This window comes from Arachis stenosperma, chromosome 6 (genome assembly GCF_014773155.1).
Source record: "Arachis stenosperma cultivar V10309 chromosome 6, arast.V10309.gnm1.PFL2, whole genome shotgun sequence".
Lineage (NCBI taxonomy): Eukaryota > Viridiplantae > Streptophyta > Magnoliopsida > Fabales > Fabaceae > Arachis > Arachis stenosperma.
In genome coordinates this window covers 55,345,034-55,372,380 of record NC_080382.1, presented here as the reverse complement: position 1 = coordinate 55,372,380, position 27,347 = coordinate 55,345,034, and the positions used below count along the sequence as shown (strand labels likewise).

Below are 27,347 nucleotides of genomic sequence, written 5' to 3'. Positions count from 1 at the left end.
CAAACTCATAGTAAAGTCCAGAAATGTGAATTTAACATAAAAACTAATGAAAACATCCCTAAAAGTAGCTTAAACTTATTAAAAACTATGTAAAAACTATGCCAAAAAGCGTATAAATTATCCGCTCATCAATAGCATATAATGTAGGTTAAATACTAAGTTTGGTGTGGCTATCTTTGGAATTAATTCCATAGAACACTTAGTCACAAACTAAGTTTGGTGTCTTTACTTACATTAATAATGCTAGGAAAAAAATTAGATTAGGGAATCAATTCATAAATTTTAATTTTTGCTTAGTCAATTTTGCATAGGAATATCATCATGAGTTGTTAGCTAGTAATGTCACTTTAAGAATCTCAAGATTTTGGAATTTTGTTGCAGGAAAGAAAGAAGGAAGTGATGGAGAATCTTGGAGGAAGAGGTCACGGATACACAAGGAAGAGAAAGTCACATGAGTCTTGAACTTTGTGCATGGGGAAAAACAACTCAACATGCATTGGGCACAAGGAAGCATGCTCCCCATGCTATGACCGAACCCTTAGAGCCATGCATAGAACCACCAATTCAAGAGGCTTTTGATGAAAAGAAGACTCCAACAATCACACAACCACCAAGACTTGGATTCAAGGAAGTGAAGGCAATTAACAAAAGCACCAAGAAGAGGATTGTGACCAAACTACCAAGGACAATATTCATGAAGAAAAAGGGGTCAACCACAAGCAATCCTCCCCTTGATCCAGCAAGCAAGCTCAATCAAGCCATTAACAAAAGAAAGCTTGCTGAGGAGAAGCCAAGACAGGGGACACTAGCTGAATCCTCTCCCCCCTTAAGGTCATTCCTGTTAACAAACTGGAAGAAGAGGAAGAAAGTGAACAATATGTCAATCATAGGTATAATTTCTCTTCTCTGCTTTGTTTTCATTCTTTGTTTTATTTAAATTCAATAAATTGGCATATGGTTACATTTTAAGTTTGGTGTTGCCTTGCAACAAATTGTTTTCAATCTTTTTGGATGATTGCATCAAATCAAAAATGAAAATGACACACCAAAATTCTAAGTTTGGTGTGCCATTTATTTTCTATGCAATTTATTCAAGCAACACTACTTGTCTGCATAATCATAATGCCTCTGCAGTTTTAGTTTTCTCTTTTGATTTGACACTTTTACATTCTACTTGCTTTAGTTATTTTTCTATCTTTAAATGCTTTCATTTAGTTTGCTTATTAACTGTTTTTGTTAATACATTACCAAGAGATCCTTATTCATGACAGATTCTTAGCCTGGTGATTGTATTTAACATACAACAATTTCTTTTGCTTAGTTTTAATTCAAATAAATTGACATATGATTGCATTCTAAGTTTGGTGTTGCTATGCAACAAAAATTTGTTTCCAATCTTTACTGGATACTTGCATTAATTCCAAGTGAAAGTGTCACACTAAGTTTGGTGTGCCACTTATCTTTTATGCAATGTATTGTGCTCACCTTCTTAAGTTTGCAATCAAAATGTCTCTGTCTCTTGTGCCTTAATTGTTATCTTTAATTTTGCCTACTTGAAACACATGTGCTACTAATGTTTCATTGTGTAAGACATTCATGATCTATCTTAGCCCCATAGCCACGGTTCTAATTGTTGCTTGAGGACAAGCAATCATTCTAAGTTTGGTGTTAGAAGGGAAAGAAAAGGAGGAAAAGGACAACAATAGAGAAGATAAATTACAAGGTTGTAAAGTTCTTTTTTCTCTCATTTGTTTCCAGCACTTTAAATTGCATGATTGTCTTATTACCTTCTTTATATGCATGTGTGGTATGAATAAGCATAGCTTGAATTTTGATTTGCAATATGTTGCTGTGGCATTATGACTACCAACTTGAGTTTTGTGAATTCAAAAGCAAAAAAAGGCATCATGATCATAAACAAACAAGGAATTAAAGAAGAACTTGGCATGTGCATACAAGTATTGGAAGGCTAGTGTTCCGAGGGTTACCTGAAACGTGGAGCTCGGTCGTCTGGCAAGACCCGAGGTGGGGGTTCCGTGACCCGAGCTTGATGCGCTGAGCGGCGGGTGGTTGTACCTGCAATGACACTCCGATGCTTAAGTTAGCATGGGTCCAAGCAGATATGTGTAGAATGTGGAATGTGTCTCATACCTGGGTGCTCCAGTGTATTTATAGTAGTTGGCCGTGATCTTCCCTGGATAAGATATTCTTATCTTATCTTATCTTTTGGGAGTTTTATCTCTATCTTTGTGGAACCGCCTCTTCTAGGCCTTTTCGGCCTTTAGATTTTGGGCTGTGTTCCTTCTGATGGGCCTTCCTTGCATTATCGTCCGAGGTCCGACCTTTAGGCGTGAGCCTTAAGATGAGGTCGGACCTTTTATGATTTTGCCGAGCTGGAGGAGCTCGGTCAGGGTATGAACAGTGCCCCTGCCCGAGTTCGTCCTTTTTTGGGAGGTCGAGCTCGGGCATAGTAGTCTTTTCAAAATTCAAAATGACCGTTCCTGCATTTATTGCATTTTACCGTTTCTCCTCGATTTCCGTTCGGGCTCTGTGACGGTATTATTTATTTGCTCCCTTCCTTTCGTTTATTCTGTTCCCTTCTTTGTTTTTTAAGTTTCGCCATTTCCTTTTTCGAGCATCGCTTTTCTCTTTGCTCTCCGAATTTTTCCGCGTGCTTTTCCGGGGTTTCCTCTGCGCCGCCGTTCCGTTCTCCTTGCCTTTGGAGCTCGTCGTCCTCGCTTCCTTCCTCTAGGTTTTTTCCCATCTCTTTTCTTGTGCACATATGCTTCTGTTTCTTTTGTGTGGCTCTTTGTTTGTTTCTTTTTCTCTATGCCTGGGTTGCCCCGAAAAGAGGCGCCGCCATCACTTTGTTTGATTGTATGGGGGGGCTCTTTTCTCTGGTATTTCGTTTCGGGTTGCTGCATTTTTTTTTTCTAAAAGATCTTTGTTTCTTGTTTTGCTGAATGGGTTTTCGCCGTCTGCTTTATGATTTTTGCTTGCTGTTTGTATTTTTCTTTTTAGGCAAGATTTTTATGTCTCGAAAGGTTCTTCAAGCGATGTCGACCAAGATTCCGAGTGGTCTTGGTTGGGTAGATCCTGTTCCTCTAAAAGTCCCTTCTGTGGTAGATTCTGAGTATTTAGCTAGGTTTCTTAGGCAATGTAGCATATGTGAAGATAGAGAGTCTGAGAGGGATTATGAATTAGTAGCCCCGGATTCCGAGGAGAGAGTTTGCTTCCCGCCTTTAGATAGTTCCGAGAAGCTCTTCTTTTACGCTTATGATTGTTTTTTCTCTAAGCTGAGTGTCCGACTTCCTTTTACCGACCTGGAGTCCGAGGTGTTGTGGTCTTGTAACCTTGCCCCTACGCAGCTCCATCCAAATTCTTGGGCATTTTTAAAGCTGTTTCAACTTTTGTGTCAGTTTCTGGGTGTCTCTCCCTCTATTTCCCTTTTTCCTATTTGTTTGTGTTGACGAAGCCGGGTTCGGGTGGAGGGAAGGTATCTTGGGTCTCCTTTAGGGCTAACCAGGGGAGGAAGTTTTGTACCCTGTATGATGAGTCTTTTCACGATTTTAAGAACTTTTATTTCAAGGTCCGGGCTGCTGGAGATGTCCAACCTTTCTTTCTAGATGAGAGTGGGGAGCCTTCTTTTCCTCTTTGTTGGCAGGAGAATATAGTGTCTGCTAAGTATACCTTTGAGAGTCTAGATGAGGTGGAGCAGGCTTTTGTGGGTGTGGTGAGCAGTTTATGGGGTCGGGCACCTCACTTGGACACGAAGAAAATGTTGGGAGATCCAAGCCTTCTCCGTTCCGAGTTAGGTAGCTCCCGACCTCTTCCGAGATTCATCTTTTGGTTTTTTGGTTTTGCTTGTTTTTGGTGGAATTTCTGTTGTGGTAATCCTTTTCTTTTTTATTTCTTGCAGAGATGTCTTCTCAGGCGGATTCTATGAAGTTCCTTCGCCGGACGAAGAAGTCTGTGGCTGCTCGGAATATCGAGGCCGGGGAGGCTTCCGCCCGATCTTCTCCGCAGAAGACTACTGTGGGTGTTCAGACTCGGTCGAAGACTATTCCGACTCCCCACTTCCGAGCTATAAGTCAGGATCCTCCGACCTCTGGGCCTGCTACCTCTTCTCCTCCTCCGTTCTCGGGTCCTCCTCCCAAGAAGCAGAGGACCTCTCAAGAGCCTGCCGGTTTCAATGATAAGGATTTTGATGCTCTTGGTTGGGTTGAGCAGCATATTCTCCCTCAGACCTTTATTTCTACTGATGATGTGTCTATGGAGCATCATTTTCAGTATATGGCGCGGAGCTGTGTCCGGATGGCTAGTCTTCATGCCGCTATTGCCCGGGAGTTCAAGAAATCCCCTATTGGTGCGACCAGCTCCCGACTTGAGAAGGCTCAGTCTGAGTTTGAGAGGATTAGTCAACTGAAGGCTGCCAGGATTACTGAGCTGGAGGCGTCTTTGGAGAAAGAGAAAGCTAAAGCTACCGCGGCTGTGGCGTCAGCGAAGACATCTGAGGAGATGGCGAAGGCGGCTACAGAGAATTATACTAAGCTGTATGCCGAGCTTGTGGAGACAAAGGAGAAGTTGCAATCTGCTCGGGATGATTTTTACGAGCTGGAAGGTCATGTGGCCAAGGGTATGGATGCTATGTTTGTGAATTTGAGGGATCAGGTCCGGGTTCTTGCTCCTGACCTGGATCTGAGCTTATTCAGTACGGATAACGTTGTTGTGGAGGGAAAGATTGTTCCTGCTCCTACCGAGGATGAGGTTCCGATGTCCGATCCCAGTGTTCCAGTTGAGAACCCGACTTCACCTTTGGTCGGGAATGGATCTGGCGTGGAGGTTTCAAATCGGGATGACGTTGCCGTCGATGCAGTCCCGATATCTATGTTTCCTCCGCAGCCTGCTGTTGATGTGGAGTCCGGAAAGGGCCTTGATCCTCTGTAATCTTTTATTTTTGGTGTTTTGCCCGACCTGTGGGCTCTTTTGTTTTTGGATGGTTTCTGCGAACGCTTTGGACACCTTTTTGCTTATTAGCTACTTGTAGTAACTTTTTAGCTTATTTATGCGGTGTTTTTGTTCGCGTTTTGGCTTTTTGTTTCGCTTTTATGCTTTTAGTTGTTTTTGGATAACAACTTTTTAGCTAGCGCTTGGAACTTTTGCCTTTGGTTTCGTTCTTTCGCTTTGTACTTTTTAGTTGTTTTTGTAAAGCAACTTTTTAGTAAGCGTTTTCGAAACTTCCTTCGATTTCGTTCTTTCGCTTGTACTTTTTAGTTGTTTTTTGTAAAGCAACTTTTTAGTAAGCGTTTTCGAAACTTCCTTCGATTTCGTTCTTTCGCTTGTACTTTTTAGTTGTTTTTTGTAAAGCAACTTTTTAGTAAGCGTTTTTGAAACTTCCTTCGATTTCGTTCTTTCGCTTGTACTTTTTAGTTGTTTTTTGTAAAGCAACTTTTAGTAAGCGTTTTCGAAACTTCCTTCGATTTCGTTCTTTCGCTTGTACTTTTAGTTGTTTTTGTAAAGCAACTTTTTAGTAAGCGTTTTCGAAACTTCCTTCGATTTCGTTCTTTCGCTTGTACTTTTTAGTTGTTTTTGTAAAGCAACTTTTAAGCGTTTTCGAAATCCTTGTTTTCGCCGTTTTAAGGCTTCTTCCTTTTGATCCGGGCTTTTTCCTCGGACCTCGGACGTTTCGAGTACCTCCTTTGTTGGGTCCGACCTTGTTGTCGGTCGGCCCTTTAAGTTATTTTTGTAATCTCTTTTTATTTGGCTTTTTGAGCCTTTTCAGAGTTACTTTATAACTTCTCACATTAATTTGAACCTCGTCGCTTTATCTTTGCCGACCTTGTGTGGTCTCTTGGCAAATGATTTTTTGTGTTTTGCCGAGCATAAATTAATGCGCCTTGGCGGGGTACTTTCTAGGATTTTGTTTCCTCATGAGGAAGAAGAAAAGAAAATAGAGAAATTTGATTAGTATTAAAAAAAAAAGAGTATTTACAGAGTGTTTACCCTTGACTAGTTCGGGTGTCTTACTTTAACCGGGTATCTCATTAAAAAACCCTTGTAGGGAAAAAGAGTACACCTTGGGTTAAATTTTTCTAGCTGTAGTACCGTCTTAGGTTACAGGCGTGCCAGGCCCTGGGCAGCTCATTGCCCTCTAGGTCGGATACTTTGTAATAGCCTGTCCCTAAGACTTCTGTTACCTTGTAGGGTCCTTTCCAATTTGCAGCTAGCTTTCCTTCTCCCGACTTTTGTGTTCCGATGTCATTTCGGATTAGAATCAGGTCATGAATGGAGAAGCTTCGCTTTATTACTTTCTGATTGTATCTGAGGGCCGTTCGCCGTTTTAAGGCTTCTTCTCGAATCCGAGCTCCTTCTCGGACCTCGGGGAGGGGGTCGAGTTCTTCCCTTTGTGCCTGCGGGTTATCTTTTTCGTTGTAGAAGATGGTTCTAGGTGACCCTTCCTCTATTTCAATAGGAATCATTGCCTCCATTCCATAAGCTAGTCGGAATGGCGATTCTCCCGTCGTAGAGTGTGGGGTTGTCCGATATGCCCATAGCACCTGGGGGAGCTCTTCGGCCCATGCCCCTTTGGCCTCTTGGAGTCTTCGTTTTAACCCGGCCAAGATGACTTTATTTGCAGCTTCCGCTTGCCCATTGGCTTGTGGGTGCTCGACTGATGTGAATTGCTGTTTGATTTTTAGTTCGGCCACCAATTTCTGAAAACTTGTGTCCGTGAACTGTGTTCCATTGTCTGTTGTGATGGAGTAGGGGACTCCGAACCTTGTGACAATATTTTTGTATAGGAATTTGCGACTTTTCTGAGCCGTAATGGTGGCTAAGGGTTCAGCTTCGATCCACTTGGTGAAGTAGTCGACCCCTACTATGAGGTATTTGACTTGCCCCGGTCCTTGGGGAAACGGGCCGAGTAGGTCAAGTCCCCATTTTGCGAAGGGCCATGGTGCGGTGATGCTGATAAGGTCTTCGGGTGGTGCTTTGTGAAAATTGGCGTGTTTTTGGCAGGGGGGCATATTTTCACAAATTCCGTTGCGTCTCTTTGCAAGGTCGGCCAGTAGAACCCGGCTCGGACTACTTTTTTGGATAATGCCCGAGCTCCAAGATGGTTCCCGCACATGCCTCCGTGGACTTCTTCGAGGACGCTCTTTGTTTCTGAGGTCGGGACACACCTAAGGAGGGGGTTTGAGAATCCTCTTCTGTATAATACGTCGTGAATTAGTGTATAATTCTGAGCGTCTTTCGTGAGTCTTTTAGCTTCCTTCCTTTCGATGGGGAGGGTTCCCGACTTCAGGTAGTTGAGTATGGGGGTCATCCATCCTTGCTGTTGGTTGGATATATTTAGCGTTTCTTCCTCTCTTAGCACGGAGGGAGATTGTAAGGTTTCTTGGAGGAGACTTCTGTTGTTGCCTCCGGGCTTGGTGCTAGCGAGCTTTGAGAGGGCGTCTGCCCGGGCATTTTGTTCCCGAGGTATGTGCTGTATTTGTATTTCTGGAAAGTGGCGTAATTGTGCCTGCGTTTGGTCCAGGTATTTTTTCATAGTTGGGTCTTTGGCCTGGTAACTTCCATTTACTTGTGATGTGATGACCTGGGAGTCGCTGAAAATCGTGATTCTCTGGGCTCCGACCTCTTCGACTAGCTTTAGTCCTGCTAGTAGGGCCTCGTATTCGGCTTGGTTGTTCGAAGCCTGGAACTCGAATTTTAGGGATAGTTCTATCCGCGTTCCTTGGTCGCTTTCGAGTATAACACCGGCTCCGCTTCCTGTTTTGTTTGAGGACCCATCGACATACAGGTTCCACGAGAGTGGGGTTCCAGGGGTCTCGGTGTATTCCGCGATGAAGTCGGCTAGATACTGAGATTTTATCGCAGTCCGGGCTTCATAGTGGAGGTCGAACTCGGACAGTTCCACCGCCCATTGTAGGATTCGTCCTGCCAGGTCTGTTTTTGTAGGATGTGTCTCATGGGTTGGTTTGTCCGGACTTTGATGGTGTGGGCTTGAAAGTAGGGACGGAGCCTCCGAGCTGTGAACACTAGGGCGTAGGCGAATTTTTCTATTTTCTGATAGTTTAATTCGGCCCCTTGTAGTGCCTTGCTTACAAAGTATATGGGGTGCTGTCCTTGGTCATTTTCTCGTATTAATGCTGAAGCGATTGCTCGATGTCCGACCGAGAGGTATAGTACGAGCTCTTCCCCTTTTAAAGGTCGGGTTAGGACTGGTGGCTGCCCGAGGAATTCCTTGAATTCTTGAAAGGCTTTTTCGCACTCCGGGGTCCACGAGAAGGGTTTCCCTTTCTTTAGGAGTGAGTAGAGAGGTAGTGATTTTATTGCTGATCCTGCCAAGAATCTTGATAGGGCGGCCAGCCTTCCATTCAGTTGTTGTACTTCTTTGACACACGTCGGGCTCTTCATATTGAGTATTGCTTGGCATTTATCCGGGTTCGCTTCGATGCCTCTTTGAGTCAGCATGAAGCCTAAGAACTTTCCGGCTTCTGCGGCGAAGGTGCACTTCGTCGGGTTAAGTCTCATGTTGTGTTTTCTGAGGGTGCCGAAGACGCTGGCGAGGTCGGTCAGCAAGCTTCTGTTTTCTTGTGTCTTTACCAGCATGTCGTCGACGTACACCTCTAGCTGTAGTCCGATGTGCTCTGAGAACACTTTGTTCATTAGCCTCTGGTAAGTTGCCCCTGCGTTCTTCAGCCCAAAGGGCATTACTACGTAGCAGTAGTTTGCCCTTGGGGTTATGAACGAGGTCTTTTCTTGGTCGGGCCCGTACATCGGGATTTGATTGTATCCCGAGTATGCGTCCATGAAGGAGAGATATCTGTAGCCTGAGGCTGCGTCTACTAAGGCGTCGATGTTTGGTAGTGGATATGGGTCTTTGGGGCAGGCTTTGTTGAGGTCTGTGTAATCGACGCACATCCTCCACTTTCCGTTGGGCTTTTTTACCAGGACCACGTTTGCAAGCCATAGGGGGTATTTTACTTCCCTAATGAACCCTGCATCTAGTAGTGCTTGTACTTGTTCTTCTATCGCTTGCATGCGCTCGGGTCCGAGCTTCCTGCGTCTTTGTTGGACAGGTCGGGATCCCGGGTACACTGATAGCTTATGGCACATCAGGTCGGGGCTTATGCCTGGCATGTCGGAGGCTTTCCAGGCGAAGAGGTCGGAATTTTCTTTTAAGAGGGTTATGAGTTCCTCTTTTAGGCCTGCTTTGAGGTTTGCTCCTATGTTTGTTACTTTTTCAGATGTGTTCCCGATCTGGACTCTTTCGGTTCCTCCCTCTGGTTGTGGCCGAAGATCTTCTCGGGCTTGAACTCGCCCGAGTTCTATTGTGTCGATCTCTTTTCCTTTTAGGCTCAGGCTTTCGTTGTAACATCGCCGTGCTAGTTTTGGTCGCCTTTTAGGGTAGCGATTCCTTTTGCGGTAGGGAACTTCATACAGAGGTGTGGGGTTGAGACTATAGCTGCCAGTCTATTTAGGGTTGGTCGCCCAATGAGGGCATTGTATGCTGAAGTGACGTCGACTATAATGTAGTCGATGTTTAATGTTTTAGATTGCTCGCCTCTTCCAAAGGTAGTGTGTAGCGAGACGTATCCTAAGGGATGGATTGGGGTATCCCCTAGCCCAAATAGGTCGGTGGGATAGGCCTTTAGTTCTTTTTCTTCAAGTCCGAGCTTGTCGAAGGCCATTTTGAACAGGATATCTGCTGAGCTTCCCTGGTCAATCAGGGTTCGATGTAAGTTGGCGTTTGCTAGGATAATGGTGATTACCATTGGATCGTCGTGCCCGGGTATTATCCCTTGAGCATCTTCTCGGGTAAACGAGATAGTAGGTAGTTCGGGCAGGGGGCTGTCTTCTCGGACGTGGTAGACTTCTTTGAGGTGTCTTTTTCGCGAGGATCGGGATGTTCCTCCGCCTGCAAACCCTCCATTTATCATGTGAACGTGCCTTTCGGGGGTTCGTGGGGTTTGTTCGGCCCGATCTTCGTTATCTCTTCGCCTCCTCTTTCTGGTCTCTTCTCCTTTCTCCGCTATGTATCTGTCGAGTTTTCCTTCTCTGGCTAGCTTTTCTATAACGTTTTTTAGGTCGTAGCAGTCGTTAGTAGAATGACCGTAGAGCTTGTGATATTCACAGTATTCAGACCGATCTCTCCCCGCTCTCTTGTGTTTTAGAGGTCGGGGCGGTGGAATTTTTTTGGTGTGGCATACTTCTCTGTAGACGTCTACCAGGGAGACTCGGAGGGGGGTGTAGTTGTGGTACTTCCGTGGCTTGTCCGAGTTGGGTTCTTCTTTCTTCTTCTGTTCCCGATCTCGATCTCGGAGTGGGTAGGTTGATTCCTTCCTAGAAGAGTCTCTTAGCTGGGAGGTTTCCTCCATGTTGATATATTTTTCTGCCCGCTCCTGTACCTCGTATAGGGAGGTCGGGTATCGTTTGGATAGGGATTGGCTAAACGGTCCCTCTTTTAGGCCGTTTGCTAGTCCCATGATGGCCGCTTCAGTGGGCAAGTGTTGTATGTCCAGGCAGGCTTTGTTGAATCGCTCCATGTATTCTCGGAGAGTTTCTTGGTTACCTTGTTTGATCCCGAGTAGACTGGGGGCATGTTTTGCCTTGTCCTTTTGAATGGAGAACCTTGTTAGGAATTTTTTGGTTAGGTCTTCGAAGCTGGTGATTGATCTTGGTGGCAGGTTGTCGAACCACTTCATGGCTGACTTGGTGAGAGTGGTGGGGAAGGCTTTGCACCGAATCGCGTCGGAGGCGTCGACTAGGTACATTCTGCTTCTGAAGTTGCTGAGGTGGTGACTTGGATCGGTGGTGCCGTCGTAGAGATCCATATCGGGTGGTTTGAAGTTTCGCGGTACCTTCTCCTTCATGATCTCTTGCGTGAAGGGATCATGGTTGCCTTCGGGGGCGGTGTCGCGTTCTGTCCGATCTTTCAGGTTGGCCTCTATTTTCCGCAGTTTTTCTTCTAATTCTCTGCGTTTGCGAGCCTCCCTTCTCAGATCTTGTTCAGTTTCTTTTTGCTTCTTTATGTCCTCCTCGAGTTGTTTCAGTCGGTTTTGTTGTGCCTGGACTGCTTCTAGAATTTCTGAGCTCTTTTCTTTTTCGGGGTTTTGTGGATCCTTGTTTGGGAGTGATGTCTTTGGGCGATTCTGTTTGTTTCCTCCTGGAGTGCGTGGTGACAGAGGGCTGTCAGGTCGTTCTCCGGTGTCAACTTCCTCCTCTTGTTCTGATGTGGCGTGGTCATTGTTGAGAGGGTCGTCCGCCATGGTAAAGGGATGACTTCCAGGTCCCTGGCAACGGCGCCAATGTTCCGAGGGTTACCTGAAACGTGGAGCTCGGTCGTCTGGCAAGACCCGAGGTGGGGGTTCCGTGACCCGAGCTTGATGCGCTGAGCGGCGGGTGGTTGTACCTGCAATGACACTCCGATGCTTAAGTTAGCATGGGTCCAAGCAGATATGTGTAGAATGTGGAATGTGTCTCATACCTGGGTGCTCCAGTGTATTTATAGTAGTTGGCCGTGATCTTCCCTGGATAAGATATTCTTATCTTATCTTATCTTTTGGGAGTTTTATCTCTATCTTTGTGGAACCGCCTCTTCTAGGCCTTTTCGGCCTTTAGATTTTGGGCTGTGTTCCTTCTGATGGGCCTTCCTTGCATTATCGTCCGAGGTCCGACCTTTAGGCGTGAGCCTTAAGATGAGGTCGGACCTTTTATGATTTTGCCGAGCTGGAGGAGCTCGGTCAGGGTATGAACAGCTAGTATGTTTGATTGTTGCTCAATTGCATTAGATTTGATTTAATTGAAGTTTTCATCTAGGACATTTTGTGAAATCTTTTGAAATCATGAAAACCTTGAAAAAAAAAGAAGGCAAAGAAAAAAAAAAGGGAAAGAATGAGAAAGCTGAAGGCTCTGAGTACCAATGACAATTCCATTGTTAAGTACTTGTGGTGTTTATGTATCAAGTAAAATGCTTGGAAACAAAACACTTAGAAGTCAAGGCTAGGCTCAAGTGCAAAAGCACTCCCTCAAAGCTCAAGGCTATGAGCATCAATGATTAGAGAGTCAAGAAAAGAAATAAATGTGCTTAATGAAGTCCTCTAATTAAATGCTTGTGGTGCTTATGTATCAAGTGGTAATACTTGAAAACAAAGCATTTAGAGTCGTAGTTTTGTAATCAACTCATGGGGCAAAGCACCCAAAAGGAGAAGCTAATAAGAAAATCAAAAGCTTGTTTCAAGGAAGAAATATAAGAAAAAGATTTCATAAATTGAGCTAGATAGAAGCATCAATCATTTACATTTCTTTTGTGATTGTAGCATTCTTAGAAAAACTAGCTTACCATGAACATTGAGTTGTTATTCTTCTTACCTTGGATTGTCAATCTCTATTGCATGATTCTCTTCTTGCTTGAGGACAAGCAAGGTTTAAGTTTGGTGTTGTGATGCGTTTGCATATTTTCTATATTAGCTAGTTAGTTTAAGTAGTTTTAGCTTAATTTCATTCACTTTCTTTGAAATAAACAAGCATTTTGATGAGTTTTACCTCCATGCATTAAGACACCAAGAACAAGGTAAATGTTGGCCAAACTCATGCAAATATTCAAGAAGTTTATAAACAAGTTGATGTGAATGATTCCCTTGAAAATTATTGCATAAGATGGCAAGACTTTGAGGATGTTTCCTTGGTTAATGATAGGTGATGAAACAAGAAAGCATTGAAGCAAGAATGAAGCAAATTGGGCAAGAAGAAGAGGAGTTGTTGGCGTTGCCAACTTGGAGAAAGGGTGAGTGTTTGAAGGCAACGCCAAGCAACTTGGAAAGCTCATTTGGATGTTGCCAACGCCAACAACAAAGGCGTGTTTGGTGACAACTCCAGCAGCAAGAAGGCTTGGGTAGGAAGGGTGTGAAGCACGTTGCCAACGCCAAATTCTGAAGGCGTGTTCTTTGGCAACGCAGCAAGCAACCTTGGGGAGCTAGTCCAGAGCCTCGAGCACGTTGCCAGCCTAGAGATGAGGGGCGTGTTTGAGGACAACACAGGCAAACAACGCTGAATAGAAGACTTGGCCCAGGAAAGGGAGATGCACGTTGCCAACGCCAAGTTCTGAAGGCGTGTTCCTTGGCAACGTAGCAAGCAAAGCTTGATGCTAGGAGAATGAAGTTAGCACGTTGCTAACTTGAAATTATAATGGAGTGTGTGGCAACAACGCAGCAAGCCTAGAGCTAAGAGACAGAGAGAGCACGTTGCCAACTTGGGATTGCATGGGCGTGTTCATCAACAACGCAGCAACCCTGGCAGCCTGACCTTGCCCTCTTCCATGGTATATATCTTGAGTTTTAGACCTTCAAATGATGCACTCTCAACGGCATTGGAAAGTAGACATCCAGAGCTTTCCAACCATATATCATAGTATGGGGTTGACATTCGTTTAAAGCTTCAAAAGCGGGCTTCATTTAGAGCTTCAGAATCTGAAGGCGTTGGCAACTTGGAAATACAAAGGCGTGTTTGCCAAAAAGCCTGCGATTTTAGCAGCCTGACCATGTTCCCTTCAATGGAATATATCATGAGCTACAGAGATCCAAATTGAGTGCTTCCAGTTGCGTTGGAAAGCTAACATTCAGAGCTTTCCAACCATATATAATAGTCTATGGTGGAGCACAAAATTGAAGCCAAATCAGAGTCATCTTTAGGCCCCAAAAACAAGAACATGAAGTTGAAATTCAAGAAGGCTAGAAGGCAGCCCATGAGGAAGCAACGAGCGCGTTGCCAACGTGCCAACAAGGGGGCGTGTTCAACAACAACGCCAGCCCCATGTCTCAGCCTTGGGAGGCTTGGCACGTTGCCAACTTGGGAGGAAAGGGGCGTTTTCAGCAACAACTTGGCAGCTTGACCTTACCTTCTTTGAGGAAGCATAACTTGAGCTAGGAAAGTCCAAATGAGGTGATTCCAGTGGCATTGGAAAGTAGACATCAAGAGCTTTCCAATGATGTATAATAGTCCATATTGAAGCAGAGGATTAACACTCAAATTCTGGGCTACATTTAGCATGAAAGTAGAGTCAAGAAAGAGAAAAGCAAGTTGTTAGCAACAACTTGGGCTAGCAACGCCCAAGTCTGAAAGTTCACTCCCAGGAAAATATGATGCACGTTGCCAACGTGCATTAAGCCTAGAGTTATTGCCAATAACGCCCCTCAATGGGCCAGAATTGATGACAACTTGCTCTGCTTCCTCTATTCCTCACAAAGGCCAGCAACTTCTTCAATTGAGCCAAGAATTCAACAAAGAGGAAGCCCATATTGCTAACCCAATTAAAGATCTTTGAAAGAGTTTTAGGACTAATATAAATAGAGAAGGAGTTTGTACTTTAGGGAGACTTTTTGACACTTAGAATTCTACTCTTAGCACTTTTATTTTGGAGAACTCTCTAGCACTTCCGGGAGGATACCCGGAGAGCTATTTTGGTTTTTCTTTTGGAACTTTTCATCTTCAGTTTTAAGTTTTAAGCATTTTCCTTATTCTTCTTCTTCTTTTCTTTCCACTTAGTAATTTTTGTTGATGGCAATTATGGTTGAAATTGGAGCTATGATTCACTAAACCCCACTTTCATTAGGGGAAAGAGCTCTGCTTGTTTGAATGCATTGATGAACTCCTCTTTTCCTCCTCAATTCAAGTGGTTAATCCAAAGAGGAAACTCTTGTTCTTCAAAGATTCAACCACCATCGAGAGAGGGGTTAATCTATGTGAATTGTGTGGTGAATTTGAGGAATGAGCCACATAATTCAGTTTAGAGTTCATCCTTTCATGATTTCCTTAATCAATACACCTTGGTTGGTATGTGAGATGTAACTTTCCTTGGTTGAGATTATGGGAGTTGTGTGGCTGGATTAGAATTGAGCTTCATCTCTTCTCATGAACAACTAGATCACGAGAGTGGCAATTGGTCATGTTGAGAGAAATTGAATCACCAAGAGATTGGGATTCAATTACCCACTTGCCATGGATCTATACCCATGATTGAGAAGGATTTGACTAACATCAATTCAGGAAACTTGCATCTCTGATCCCTAATGATCCTCTCTATCATTACTTCTTATTTCTTTTGCTTCTAGTTGTTTGATTACCCATAACCCAATTCCCTTTTACATTCTGTCAATTTATTATTCTTGTCATCTACATTTTGTTCCTTTAATTCTTGCTATTTACTCTTATGTTCTTTAAGTTTCTGCACCCTTTAATTCCTTGCCATTTATCTTTGATGTCATTTAAGTTTCTTGCAATTTAAGTTTCCGTTATTTACTTTCATTTTATTTCTATATTCCTGTTCTTAAACTCCTTGCCATTTAAATTCTTGCAATTTTGTTCAAAAGTCACATTGCTCATAAAATCAAAACTATGTTCGCTTGACTAAATCTACCATTTAACTAAAGTTGCTTAATCTACCAATCCTCGTGGGATCGACCTCACTCCTAGTGAGTCTTATTACTTGATGCGACCCGGTATACTTGCCGGTTGTACGTGAACTCTAAATTTTACGTATCAGAAGGGCAAGCAAAGACATAGTTTTATTCGCTACCGAATGAGATTGTGACCAATTGGGATTTCTTGAGAAGAGAGTTTCTAGATAAATTCTTCCCACCGGAGAAGACCGACTACATCCAGAAGGAGATTTCGGGTATAATGCAAAGAGACCAAGAGAGTTTGTACGAGTATTGGTCTCGGTTCAAGGGGCTATTGGAATATTTTCCACACCATGGAATGAACACTCACTTGCTCATTAGCTACTTTACCGGAGGTCTTTGTGTGGAAAATAGAGGATTGCTCACCGCTTTTAGCAGTGGTTCCCTTTCGAAAAACAAGACGGAGGGAGAAGCTTGGAATTTGATAAAGGATGTTGCCGAAGCTACACAACATACAAGGGTGAGAAGTAATCCTCTCAAGGGTGTGGTAGAACCGTCCCCTTCCGAATCAAGCCTAACCAAAGCACTTGGGGATATGACCTCCATCCTCACGCAAATACAAAAGGATCAAAAGGAATTTTACTCCATCCATGCCATCCAAACTCCACCTCCGGTTGCTCAACTTGATGGCCCTCCTAGGATTTATGGTTTGTGCTCTAGCACTACACATTACACCAATCAATGTCATCAAATTCAAGAGGAACATGCCCTTGTAGTGGCCAATGTGAATTACAACAACCGTCCACCCTATCCTTCTCAAGGCCAAAATAACTATCCTCATGGTAGTAATCAACATCAAGGGTGGAGGGATAATGCACAAGCGAGCAATCAAAACCAAAGATGGAACAACTCTTATTCTCATCACAATAACAACCAATCTTCATCTCAATACCACCATAACAACACCAACTACCAAGCCAACCAAAGTCACTCCAACCAAAACCAAAACAACTACACCAAGTACCAAGCACGACACCATAGACAATAATCTAACCAAACCTCTCCATCTCCCACCAATCAAGTTAACGAGCTTAGAGCCGCTATGGAGAAATGAGATGAGAGCAACAAGGCTCAATTTGATGCCTTGGGCACTCAATTGGCTAACCTCACCAACATGCTTTCAAAGATGGTCACGTCAAACCAACCCCCCACCTCCAACAACAACACCAACCAACCCTCAAGCTCTTCTAACCTTCCATCCCAACCCCAACCAAACCCAAAGGGCAGTCTCAACGCCATCACTCTACGGTCGGGAACTACGTTGGAGGAGATACCTCCTAGGGTCTTGAAAGACATTCATGAGGAAGAAGTGGTTGTTAAAGCTCCACATGAAGAGGGGGAGGTAGACAAAAGGCATGGGGAAGAAGAAGTAAACATCAAGGAACCCAAGAGGAAAGCTATAGTGGATGAGTCCATTCCTATTCCATTCTCTTCCATGGTGAAGAAAGCAAAGAAAACACCGGAATTTGATTTGAACATGCTTCAAGTGTTCAAGAAGGTTGAGGTAACCATACCACTTCTTGATGCTATTCAACAAATTCCAAAGTATGCAAAAATTTTGAAAGACTTGTGTACACACAAGGATAGGATAGGAGAATTGGAGACATTATCCTTAGGTAGTTCAATTTCTTCCTTGATAGAACCTATTCCAAAGAAATGTGGTGACCCTGGGCCTTGTTTGGTGTCTTGTTGTATTGGTGGACGCACTTTTCATGATTGTATGTGTGACCTTGGAGCTTGTGTAAGCATCATGCCGCTTTCCATCTTTGTGCGGTTGAATTTAGCTCCATTAAAGAAGTCGATGGTGAGGTTTGCCTTAGCCGATAAAAGTGTGATCAAGGTAATAGGAATAGCCGAAGATGTGCTTGTGGCGATCGAGGATTTGGTTTTTTCGGTTGAATTTTACATCCTTGAAATGCCCCCAACAGAAAATAGAAGCTCATCCTCTGTTCTACTTGGTAGACCCTTCCTTAAGACCTCTAAATTCAAGTTAGATGCCTTCATCGGCACATATTCTTTTGAGGTTTGAGACAAGACTATCAAGTTCAATTTGGAAGAAGCCATGAAGCATCCTGCCGAAGAGCATTCCGTTCTCCAATGTGATGTATCGATGAAGTGGTAACGGAAGTGCGAGAAGAAGACCATAACAAGTTGTGCTACCATATTGTTGAAGAGACGGATGACCAAAAGGGTGAACATGAGAAAGTTATTGAGAATGAACTCCGTGAGCTTGATGAAAAGGAACCTCAGCTTGAGGAAAAAGTGAATTGAAGCCTTTTCCATCTCATTTGAAGTATGCTTTCTTAGAGGACAACCAAAAGTTTCTGGTCATTATTGCTAGTGAGCTTTCTAATGAAGAAGAAGAAAAGCTCCTAGATATTCTCAGAAAGTACAAGAAGGCAATTGGTTGGAGCCTAGCCGATATTGTGGGGATTGACCCTCGAAAGTGCATGCATTGTATATTTCTCCAAGAGGGAGCTAGGCCGGTTAGGCAACCGCAAAGGAGGCTCAACCCAACCATCCTCGATGTAGTAAAGAAGGAGGTCACTAGGCTACTTGATGCGGGTATTGATGACAATTCATCATATACCTATTTTTCAAGCTAATTTCACTTGTTTCACTATTTTTTATGCACTCTCTTGCATTATAAGTAAGTAATTTAGAGTGGAATTGCATGGTTTATTTGAATCAATCAACCACCCTTTAATTGATGCTAAATCATGAGGTTCAAGCTAAATTTAATTGATATTTGAATGATTTATGAACCTTGTGAATTTGGTTATACTTTGATTGGTTGCTTTGATTACATGTAGGTGAAGAAAAGAAGAAAAGAAGAAAGCGTGGCTTAAGAAGTGTGGCCCAAGGAAGAAAAGAGTGTGGCACAATTGAAGGAGAAGGCATAGAGCTCTCTTCAGGAGCGGAGCACTCTCTCAAGGGAGCGCAACAATGGACCAAGGAAACAAGGCTCAATGCTCTGCTCCCCTTGAGAGCGGAGCACAATTTGGGAAACAAGAAACAAGGGAGGAAGAACAATGCTCCGCTCTCCTTGGGAGCATTATCGGGCTCCATCCAAAACAATTCAAAGAAAAAAGGTTTGCCAATGCTCTCCCCAAGGATCGAACCAAGCACCTAAGGGAGGAAGGGGAGCGCTACTCACAAGGAAAATAAGCCACACTTGGCCAAAATGCCACCTCCAAGGATCGAACACAGCACCTTGAGGAAGCAAGGAGCAAGGCGCTACAAGAAACCAAGGAAATTTGCACCAAAAAGCCACCCAGCAAGTTTCGAACTTGGGACCTCCCCTTGGAAGCACCAATGCTCCGCTCCCAAGAAGAGCAGAGCGCAACATGACACGAACCAAGGGAGGCAAGGTGCGCAAGACATCCCCACACCAAGCCAATGCTCCGCTCCCCACAAGAGCGGAGCATTATCCTAATGCCTCTCCAAGCCTTGACACGCAACAAGGATCTCCAACATAAGCTTCAATGCTCCGCTCTCCAGAAGAGCAAAGCATCCTCCTGGGAGCAACATGGGCTGAAATTCAATAAAAAATCCAATTAAATTCAAATCTTCACCAAATTAAAAAGCCCATCCAAATTCTAAAATCCAAGAATAGAAAGTGTATAAATAGGTGTTAGTTAGGATTAGGGGGGACTTCATTTTTAATTTTCATCTTTTTTCAACTTGAGAGCTCACTTTTCATTTTCTGTTTTCTACAATTGGCTTGAGACTTGGAAGAGAGAATTCACTTCTTCTTCCTCTGATCTTTTTGTTTTCTTACTGGGTTTTGTTTGAGTCTTAAGTGTGAAGAATTGAGGAACTTCTGTCTCAATCTCCATTTAAGATCTATTTGATTTTCCTACTGCATAATTGAGTTGAATTCAATTTCCTTTACTGCTTCAATCTTCAATTTCTCTTTAATTGCTTTGTGAACTTGGATCTAGGAAGGCAAGTGAGATCTAGACTTTGCTATGTAGTCTTTGGAGTCCTGAGATCTGATTTTCTTTTTAGTTCTTCTGCTGAACTACTACTGCAATCAATTTTCTTTTTCTATTTGAGAACTAGTTAATTTTAATTCACCTTTTGCTTTGTTAATTGTTGCAATTTACTTTCTCTTGCTTAAATTCTGAATTTCCAGTCCCTCAATCCCTTTATCATTTAAGCAATTTATATTTCTTGCACTCTAAGTTACCGCAATTTACGTTTTTTGCACTTTAAGTTTCAGTCATTTAATTTCTTGTTCTTTAAGATTCAACACCTTTACTTTCAGTTCTATTTAATTTTTGCGACGCATCCCTCTCCCTTTACATTTCCTGCTATTTACTTACTGTCGGATACAATTTCACACAATCAACACTTGTTTGCTTGACTAAATCAATCACTAAACTAAAATTGCTCAATCCTTCAATCCCTGTGGGATCGACCTCACTCATGTGAGTTATTATTACTTGATGCGACCCGGTACACTTGCCGGTGAGTTTCGTGTTGGATCGTTTTCCACACATCAAGTTTTTGGCGCCGATTTCTAACAGTGAGTGGGTGAGCCCGGTCCAGGTTGTTCCCAAGAAATCAGACATCACTGTGGTTGAAAAGGATGAGGGTGAAGTGGTCATTAAGAGAGTATAAAATGCATGGCGAGTGTGCATCGATTATAGAAGGTTGAATGCCATTACAAGGAAAGACTACTACCCTTTGTGCTTTATTGATAAGATATTGGACCGTTTGGCGGGTAAATCCCATTATTGCTTTCTTGATGGATTCACTAGTTACTTCCAGATTCACATTGCTCCTGAAGATCAGGAAAAAAAACCACATTCACTTGCCCTTTTGGCACCTTTGCCTACAAAAGGATGCCATTTGGACTATGTAATGCACCTAATACTTTTCAGCGGTGCATGACCAGTGTCTTTTCCAATCTAATGGAGAATTGTCTGGAAGTCTTTATGGATGACTTCAGTGTTTATGGAACTTCATTTGATTGTTGATTAGAGAACTTGGCCAAGGTCTTAGCTAGATGTGTTGACACTAACCTTGTCTTGAATTTTGAGAAATGTCACTTTATGGTAAGACAAGGTATAGTGTTAGGACATGTAGTATCTCATGAAGGAATTTCTGTAGACCCGGTCAAGGTCGATGTTATCACCACTTTACCTTACCCCTCATCTGTGAGGGAGGTCCACTCGTTTTTAGGACATGCAAGATTCTATAGGCGCTTTATCAAATATCTCAGCAAGATTGCTTTGCCATTGTCGCGCCTACTCCAAAAAGATGTGGACTTTGAGATTGACAGTGAATGTGTGAAAGCTTTTGAAGATATAAGGAGAGTTCTTACCACAGCACCGATTGTGTGAGGCCCCAACTGGACGTTTCCATTTGAGATAATGTGCAATGCGTCAAACCATGCTATAGGTGTCGCGCTTGCACAGCGTGATGGTAAACTCCCTTATGTCATTGCATACTCTTTTAAAACACTTGATGCAGCACAATCCAACTATACCACTACTGAAAAGGAACTCCTAGCTATTGCTCATGCTTTAGATAAATTCAAATCTTATTTTCTAGGATGAAAGATAGTGGTATATGATGAGCGGATAATTTATACGCTTTTTGGCATTGTTTTTATATAGTTTTTAGTATGATTTAGTTAGTTTTTAGTATATTTTTATTAGTTTTTAAGCAAAATTTACATTTCTGGACTTTACTATGAGTTTGTGTGTTTTTCTGTGATTTCAGGTATTTTCTGGATGAAATTGAGAGACCTGAGCAAAAATCTGATTCAGAGGCTGACAAAGGACAGCTGATGCTGTTGGATTCTGACCTCCCTGCACTCGAAGTGGATTTTATGGAGCTATAGAACTCTAAATGGCGTGCTCTCAATTGCGTTGGAAAGTACACATGCAGAACATTCTAGCAATATATAATAGTCCATACTTTGCGTGTGTTTTGATGACAAAAAATGGCGTCAAAACGCCAGCTCTCTGCCCTTTTCTGGTGTCAAAACGCCAGAACTGGCATAAAAGTTGGAGTTAAACACCCAAAGTGGCATCAAAGCTGGTGTTTGACTCCAAGGTAGACCTCTACATACACGTGAAAGCTTCAATGCTCAGCCCAAGCACACACCAAGTGGGCCCATAAGTGGATTTATGCATCATTTACCTATTTCTGTAAACCCTAGTAGCTAGTTTCATTATAAATAGGACCTTTTACTATTGTATTTGAATCTTTGGAATTTGACCTCTTTGAAATATTTTTCTTAGACATTGGGGCGGCTAGCCATTCGGCCATGCCTACTCTATTTTCACTTATGTATTTTCAACGGTGAAGTTTCTATACACCATAGATTAAGGTGTGGACCTCTACTGTTCCTCGAGTATTAATGCAATTACTACTATTTTCTATTCAATTCAAGCTTATTCTTGTTCTAGGATATTCACTCGAACTTCAACCTGATGAATGTGATGATCCGTGACACTCATCATCATTCTCACCTATGAACGCGTGACTGGCAACCACTTCCGTTCTACTTAAGATTGAGCGTGTATCTCTTAGCCTCCATTCCGAAAGATCGGAGTCTTCGTGGTATAAGCTAGAATCATTGGCGGCCATTTCTGAGATCCAGAAAGTCTAAACCTTGTCTGTGGTATTCCGAGTAGGATCTTGAAAGGGGTGACTGTGACGAGCTTCAAACACGCGAGTGTTGGGTGTAGTGCCAGACACAAAAGCATCACTGGATTCTAGTCCAACATGATCGAGAACCGACAGATGATTAGCCGTGCGGTGACAGCGCATTTGGACCATTTTCACTGAGGGGACGGGAAGTAGCCTTTGACAATGGTGATGCCCAACATACAGCTTGCCATGGAAAGAAGTATGAAGGATTGGATGAAGGCAGTAGGAAAGCAGAGATTTAAGAGGGATGAAGCATCTCCATACACTTATCTGAAATTCCCACCAATGATTTACATAAGTATCTCTATCTTTATTTTATGTTTATTTATATTTTAATTATCAAACTCCATAACCATTTTAATCCGCCTGACTGAGATTTACAAGGTGACCATAGCTTGCTTCAAGCCAACAATCTCCGTTGGATCGACCCTTACTCACGTAAGGTTTATTACTTGGACGACCCAGTGCACTTGCTGGTTAGTTATGCGAAGTTGTGAACAAAGTGCTGAGATTATGAACGCGCATACCAAGTTGAGCGCCATTGTTAGAGATCACAATTTTGTGCACCATGTTTTTGGCGCCGTTGCCGGGGATTGTTCGAGTTTGGACAACTAACGATTCATCTTGTTGCTCAGATTATGTAATTTTCTTTTATTTTATCTTCAAAAAGTTTTCAAAAATTTTTCCTTTGTTTTCATTTTTTTCCAAAACAATTTTTGAAAAGTACAAAAAATTCATAAAATCATAAAAATTCAAAAATATTTCATGGTTCTTGTTTGAATCTAGGACCAAATTTTAAGTTTGGTGTCAATTGCATGATTTTAATTCTCTTGCAATTTTTGAAACACATACATTGTGTTCTTGATGATCTTCAAGTCGTTCTTGATGAATTGCCTTGTTTGATCTTCATGATTTACTGAATTGCACTGCATGCTGTTCTACATATGCATTCTTGCATTCATATGGCCCAAGCATGAGAAAGTTCTAAGTTTGGTGTCCTCCATGTTTTCTTTCATTGAGAAAACTGAGTTCTTGATGTTCATCTTGATCTTCAAGATTGTTCTTGGTGTTCATCTTGACGTTCATAATGTTTTTGCATATATCTTATGTTTTGATCCAAGAATTATATGTTTCGACTCATTTTGTTGTTTTTCAAAATTGAAAAAATATCTTCTTGAATAAAGGATTTAGCAAAATGAAGATCCAAGAACATAAAGCAGAGGAATTACAGAGAAAAAGCTGGGCGTTCAAAACGCCCAGTGAAGAAGGAAAACTAGCATTTAAACGCTAGCCAGGGTACCTGGCTGGGCGTTTAAACGCCCAAACCATGCAACAATTGGGCGTTAAACGCCGAAAACATGCAGCTCCTAGGCGTTTAACGCCAGGATGACACAAGGAAAGGAATTTTGTTTTCAAATCAAATCTTTTTCAAATCAAATACTTTCAATCATATCTTTTTCAAAATCATATCTTTTGAAACATATCTTTTTTTAAAAAAAAAGTAAAATATTTTTAATTTCTTTTTCAAATCTTTTTCAAAATAAATTTCAATAATATCTTTTCGAGCATACCTTTTTCAAATCATATCTTTTTCAAAATCAATTTCAAAATCTTTTCCAACTTCTTATCCTCTCAAAATTGATTTTCAAATCTTTTTCAACTAACTAATTGACTTTTTGTTTGTTTTACTATTTCTTATCTTTTTCAAAACCACAACCAATTTTTCAAAAATTTATTTTAAAATTTTTTTTATTTTTGAAAATTCTTCCCCCTCTCTTATCTTTTTCTATTTAAACACTAACATTCCTCCTCCATTGTCAATTCGACCTCCATCTCTCTTTGTGTGTTCGAATTCTTCCTTACCTACCTCATCCTTCCATTCTTGTTTTCCTCTGACACCTCAAAGAATCCCTATACTATGACATAGAGGATTCCATATTTTCTTTGTTTTCTTCTCTTTCATATGAGCAGGAACGAAGATAAAGGCAAACTTGTTGAAGCTGATCCTGAACCTGAAAGGACTCTGAAGAGAAAGCTAAGAGCAGTTAAAGCACAAAACTCTAAAGAGGACCTCACTAAAATTTTCGAAAAGAAGGCAGCAAAAGAAACAATTATGGCCGAACCAAACAATAATGAAAGGAAGATGCTTGGTGATTTTACTGCACCAACTTCCAACTTTTATGGAAGAAGCATCTCAATCCCTGCCATTGTAAGTTTCATGGACTTCTATCACAAGATCCTTATCAGTTTTTAACTGAGTTCTTGCAGATATGTGATACTGTTAAGACCAATAGAGTTGATCCTGAAGTCTACAAGCTTATGCTTTTCCCTTTTACTCTAAAAGACAGAGCTAGAACATGGTTGGACTCACAACCTAGAGATAGCCTGGACTCTCGGGATAAGCTGGTCACGACTTTCTTAGCCAAGTTCTTTCCTCCTCAAAAGCTGAGCAAGCTTAGAGTGGATGTTCAAACCTTCAGACAGAAAGAAGGTGAATCCCTCTATGAAGCTTGGGAAAGATACAAGCAGCTGACCAAAAAGTGTCCTTCTGACATGCTTTCAGAATGGACCACATTAGATATATTCTATGATGGTCTGTCTGAATTTTCCAAGATGTCACTGGACCACTCTGTAGGTGGATCCATTCACCTAAAGAAAATGCCTGCAGAAGCTCAGGAACTTATTGAAATGGTTGTAAATAACCAGTTCATGTATACCTCTGAGAGGAATCCTGTGAGTAATGGAACGCCTCAAAAGAGAGGAGTTCTTGAAATTGATGCTTTGAATGCCATACTGGCTCAGAATAAAATATTGACCCAACAAGTTAATATGATTTCTCAAAGTCTGAATGGATTGCAAAATGCATCCAACAGTGCTAAAGAAGCATCTTCTGAAGAAGAAGCTTATGATCCTGAGAACCCTGCAATGGCAGAGGTAAATTACATGGGTGAAGCCTTTGGCAACACCGATAATCCTTCATGGAAAAATCATCCAAATTTTTCATGGAAGGATCAACGGAAGCAAGGCTTTAATAATAACAATGGTGGAAGAAACAGCTTTAGCAATAGCAAACCCTTCCCGTCATCACCTCAGCAACAGACAGAGCATTCTGAGCAGAATCCTTCTAGCTTAGCAAACATAGTCTCTGATCTATCTAAGGCCACTCTTAGTTTTATGAATGAAACAAGATCTTTCATTAGAAATTTGGAGGCACAAGTGGGCCAGCTGAGTAAAAGAGTTACTGAAACTCCTCCTAGCACTCTCCCAAGCAATACATAAGAGAATCCCAAAGGAGAGTACAAGGCCATTGATATAATCAACATGGCCGAAACCATAGAGGAGGAGGGGGATGTGAATCCCAATGAGGAAGACCTCAGGGGACGTCCAATGGTCAGTACGGAATCTCCTAATGAGGAACCAAAGGAATCTGAGGCTCATACAAAGACCATAGAGATTCCCTTGGACCTCCTTCTACCATTCATGAGCTCTGATGACTATTCATCTTCTGAAGAGGATGAAGACATTGTTGAAGGGCAAGTTGCCCAATATTTAGGAGCAATCATGAAGCTGAATGCCATGCTGTTTGGTAATGAGACTTGGGAGGAAGAGCCTCCCTTGCTCACCAATAAACTGAATATATTGGTTCAGCAAAATTTACCTCAAAAGAAACAGGATCCTGGTGAATTCTTAATACCCTGCACCATAGGCACCATGACCTTTGAAAAAGCTCTGTGTGACCTGGGGTCAGGGATAAACATGATGCCACTCTCTGTGATGGAGAAACTGGGATTCTATGAGGTATAGGCTGTCAAATTCTCATTAGAGATGGCAGATAAATCTATGAAAAAGGCTTATAGACTAGTAGAGGACGGGCTAGTGAAGGTTGAAGGCCTTTACTTCCCTGCTAATTTCATAATCCTAGACATTATGAGGGATGAGGATGAATCCATCATCCTTGGAAGACCCTTCCTAGCCAAAGCAAGAGCTGTAATTGATGTTGACAGAGGAGAGTTGATCCTTCATGTGAATGAAGAATGCCTTGTAGTAAAGACTCCAGGTTCTCCATCTATAACTATGGAGAGTAAGCATGAAGAGCTTCTCCCAATACAGAGTCAAACAGAGCCCCCACATTCAAACTCTAAGTTTGGTGTTGGGAGACTACAGCCAAACTCTAAGTTTGGTGTTGAGAGATTTCAACCATACTCCGATCATCTGTGAGGCTCCATGAGAGCTCACTGTCAAGCTATTGACATTAAAGAAGCAGTTATTGGGAGGCAACCCAATTTTATTTTAATTTTATCTATATTATTTTGTTTTCTTTTAGGTTGATGATCATGTGAAGTCACAAAGACAATTACAAAAAATAAAGAAAAAAAACAGCATTGAAAACAGCACACCCTGGAGGAAGGACTTACTGGCATTTAAACGCCATTAAGGGTAGCAAAACGGGCGTTTACACGCCCAATCTGGCATCTTTCTGGGCGTTTAAACACCAAAATAGGGCGCCAGACTGGCATTTAAACACCAAAATAGGGCAACAAACTGGCATTTAGATGCCAGAATAGGAAAGAAGGATGGCGTTTAAACGCCAGAACATGGCAGCAGACTGGCGTTTAAACGCCAGAATTGCACTCTAAGGCGTTCTGAATGCCCAATTAGAGCAGGGAAGCGAATTCCTTGACCTCTCAGGATCTGTAGACCCCACAGGATCCCCACCAACCTCAACTCACTCTGTCTCCTTTTCACACATTTCTACAACATTCTTCCCCGAATACCCTTCACCAATCACCTCCATATCTCTTCCCCAAATACCCTTAACCAATCACTTCCTTAAATCTTCCCCAAAAACCCCCCACCCACCTTCAAAATTCAAAACCATCTCCCTCCCAAACCCACCCAAACCATTCGACCACTCCCCCTTCATAGTTTCATTTTCACACATCACAAACACCTTCTTCCCCTCTTGGCCGAACCATATACACCCTCCATCTCCTCCATTTTCTTCTTCTTCTTCTACATCTTTCCTTCTTCTTTTGCTCGAGGACAAGCAAATATTTTAAGTTTGGTGTGGTAAAAGCATTGCTTTTTGTTTTCCATAACCATTTATGGCACCTAAGGCCAAAGAAACCTCTAGAAAGTAGAAAGGAAAGGCAACTGCCTCTACCTATGAGTCATGGAAGATAGAGAGATTCATCTCAAAGGTCCATCAAGACCACT

General features: G+C 42.3%; 1 protein-coding gene and 1 non-coding gene across 2 annotated transcripts; one reads left to right on the top strand and one right to left on the bottom strand.

The window, feature by feature from the left end:
• Window positions 1–16,587: 16,587 nt before the first annotated feature.
• On the top strand, window positions 16,588–17,490 carry LOC130934066 (uncharacterized). The gene has a single exon (XM_057863656.1). The coding sequence runs from the start codon at window positions 16,588–16,590 to the stop codon at window positions 17,488–17,490; it is 903 nt and encodes a 300-aa protein (XP_057719639.1).
• Window positions 17,491–24,581: 7,091 nt separating this feature from the next.
• Window positions 24,582–24,689, bottom strand: LOC130938218 (small nucleolar RNA R71). Its single transcript, XR_009069392.1, has one exon. It is a non-coding gene; the product is annotated as a small nucleolar RNA R71 (small nucleolar RNA).
• Window positions 24,690–27,347: the final 2,658 nt, after the last annotated feature.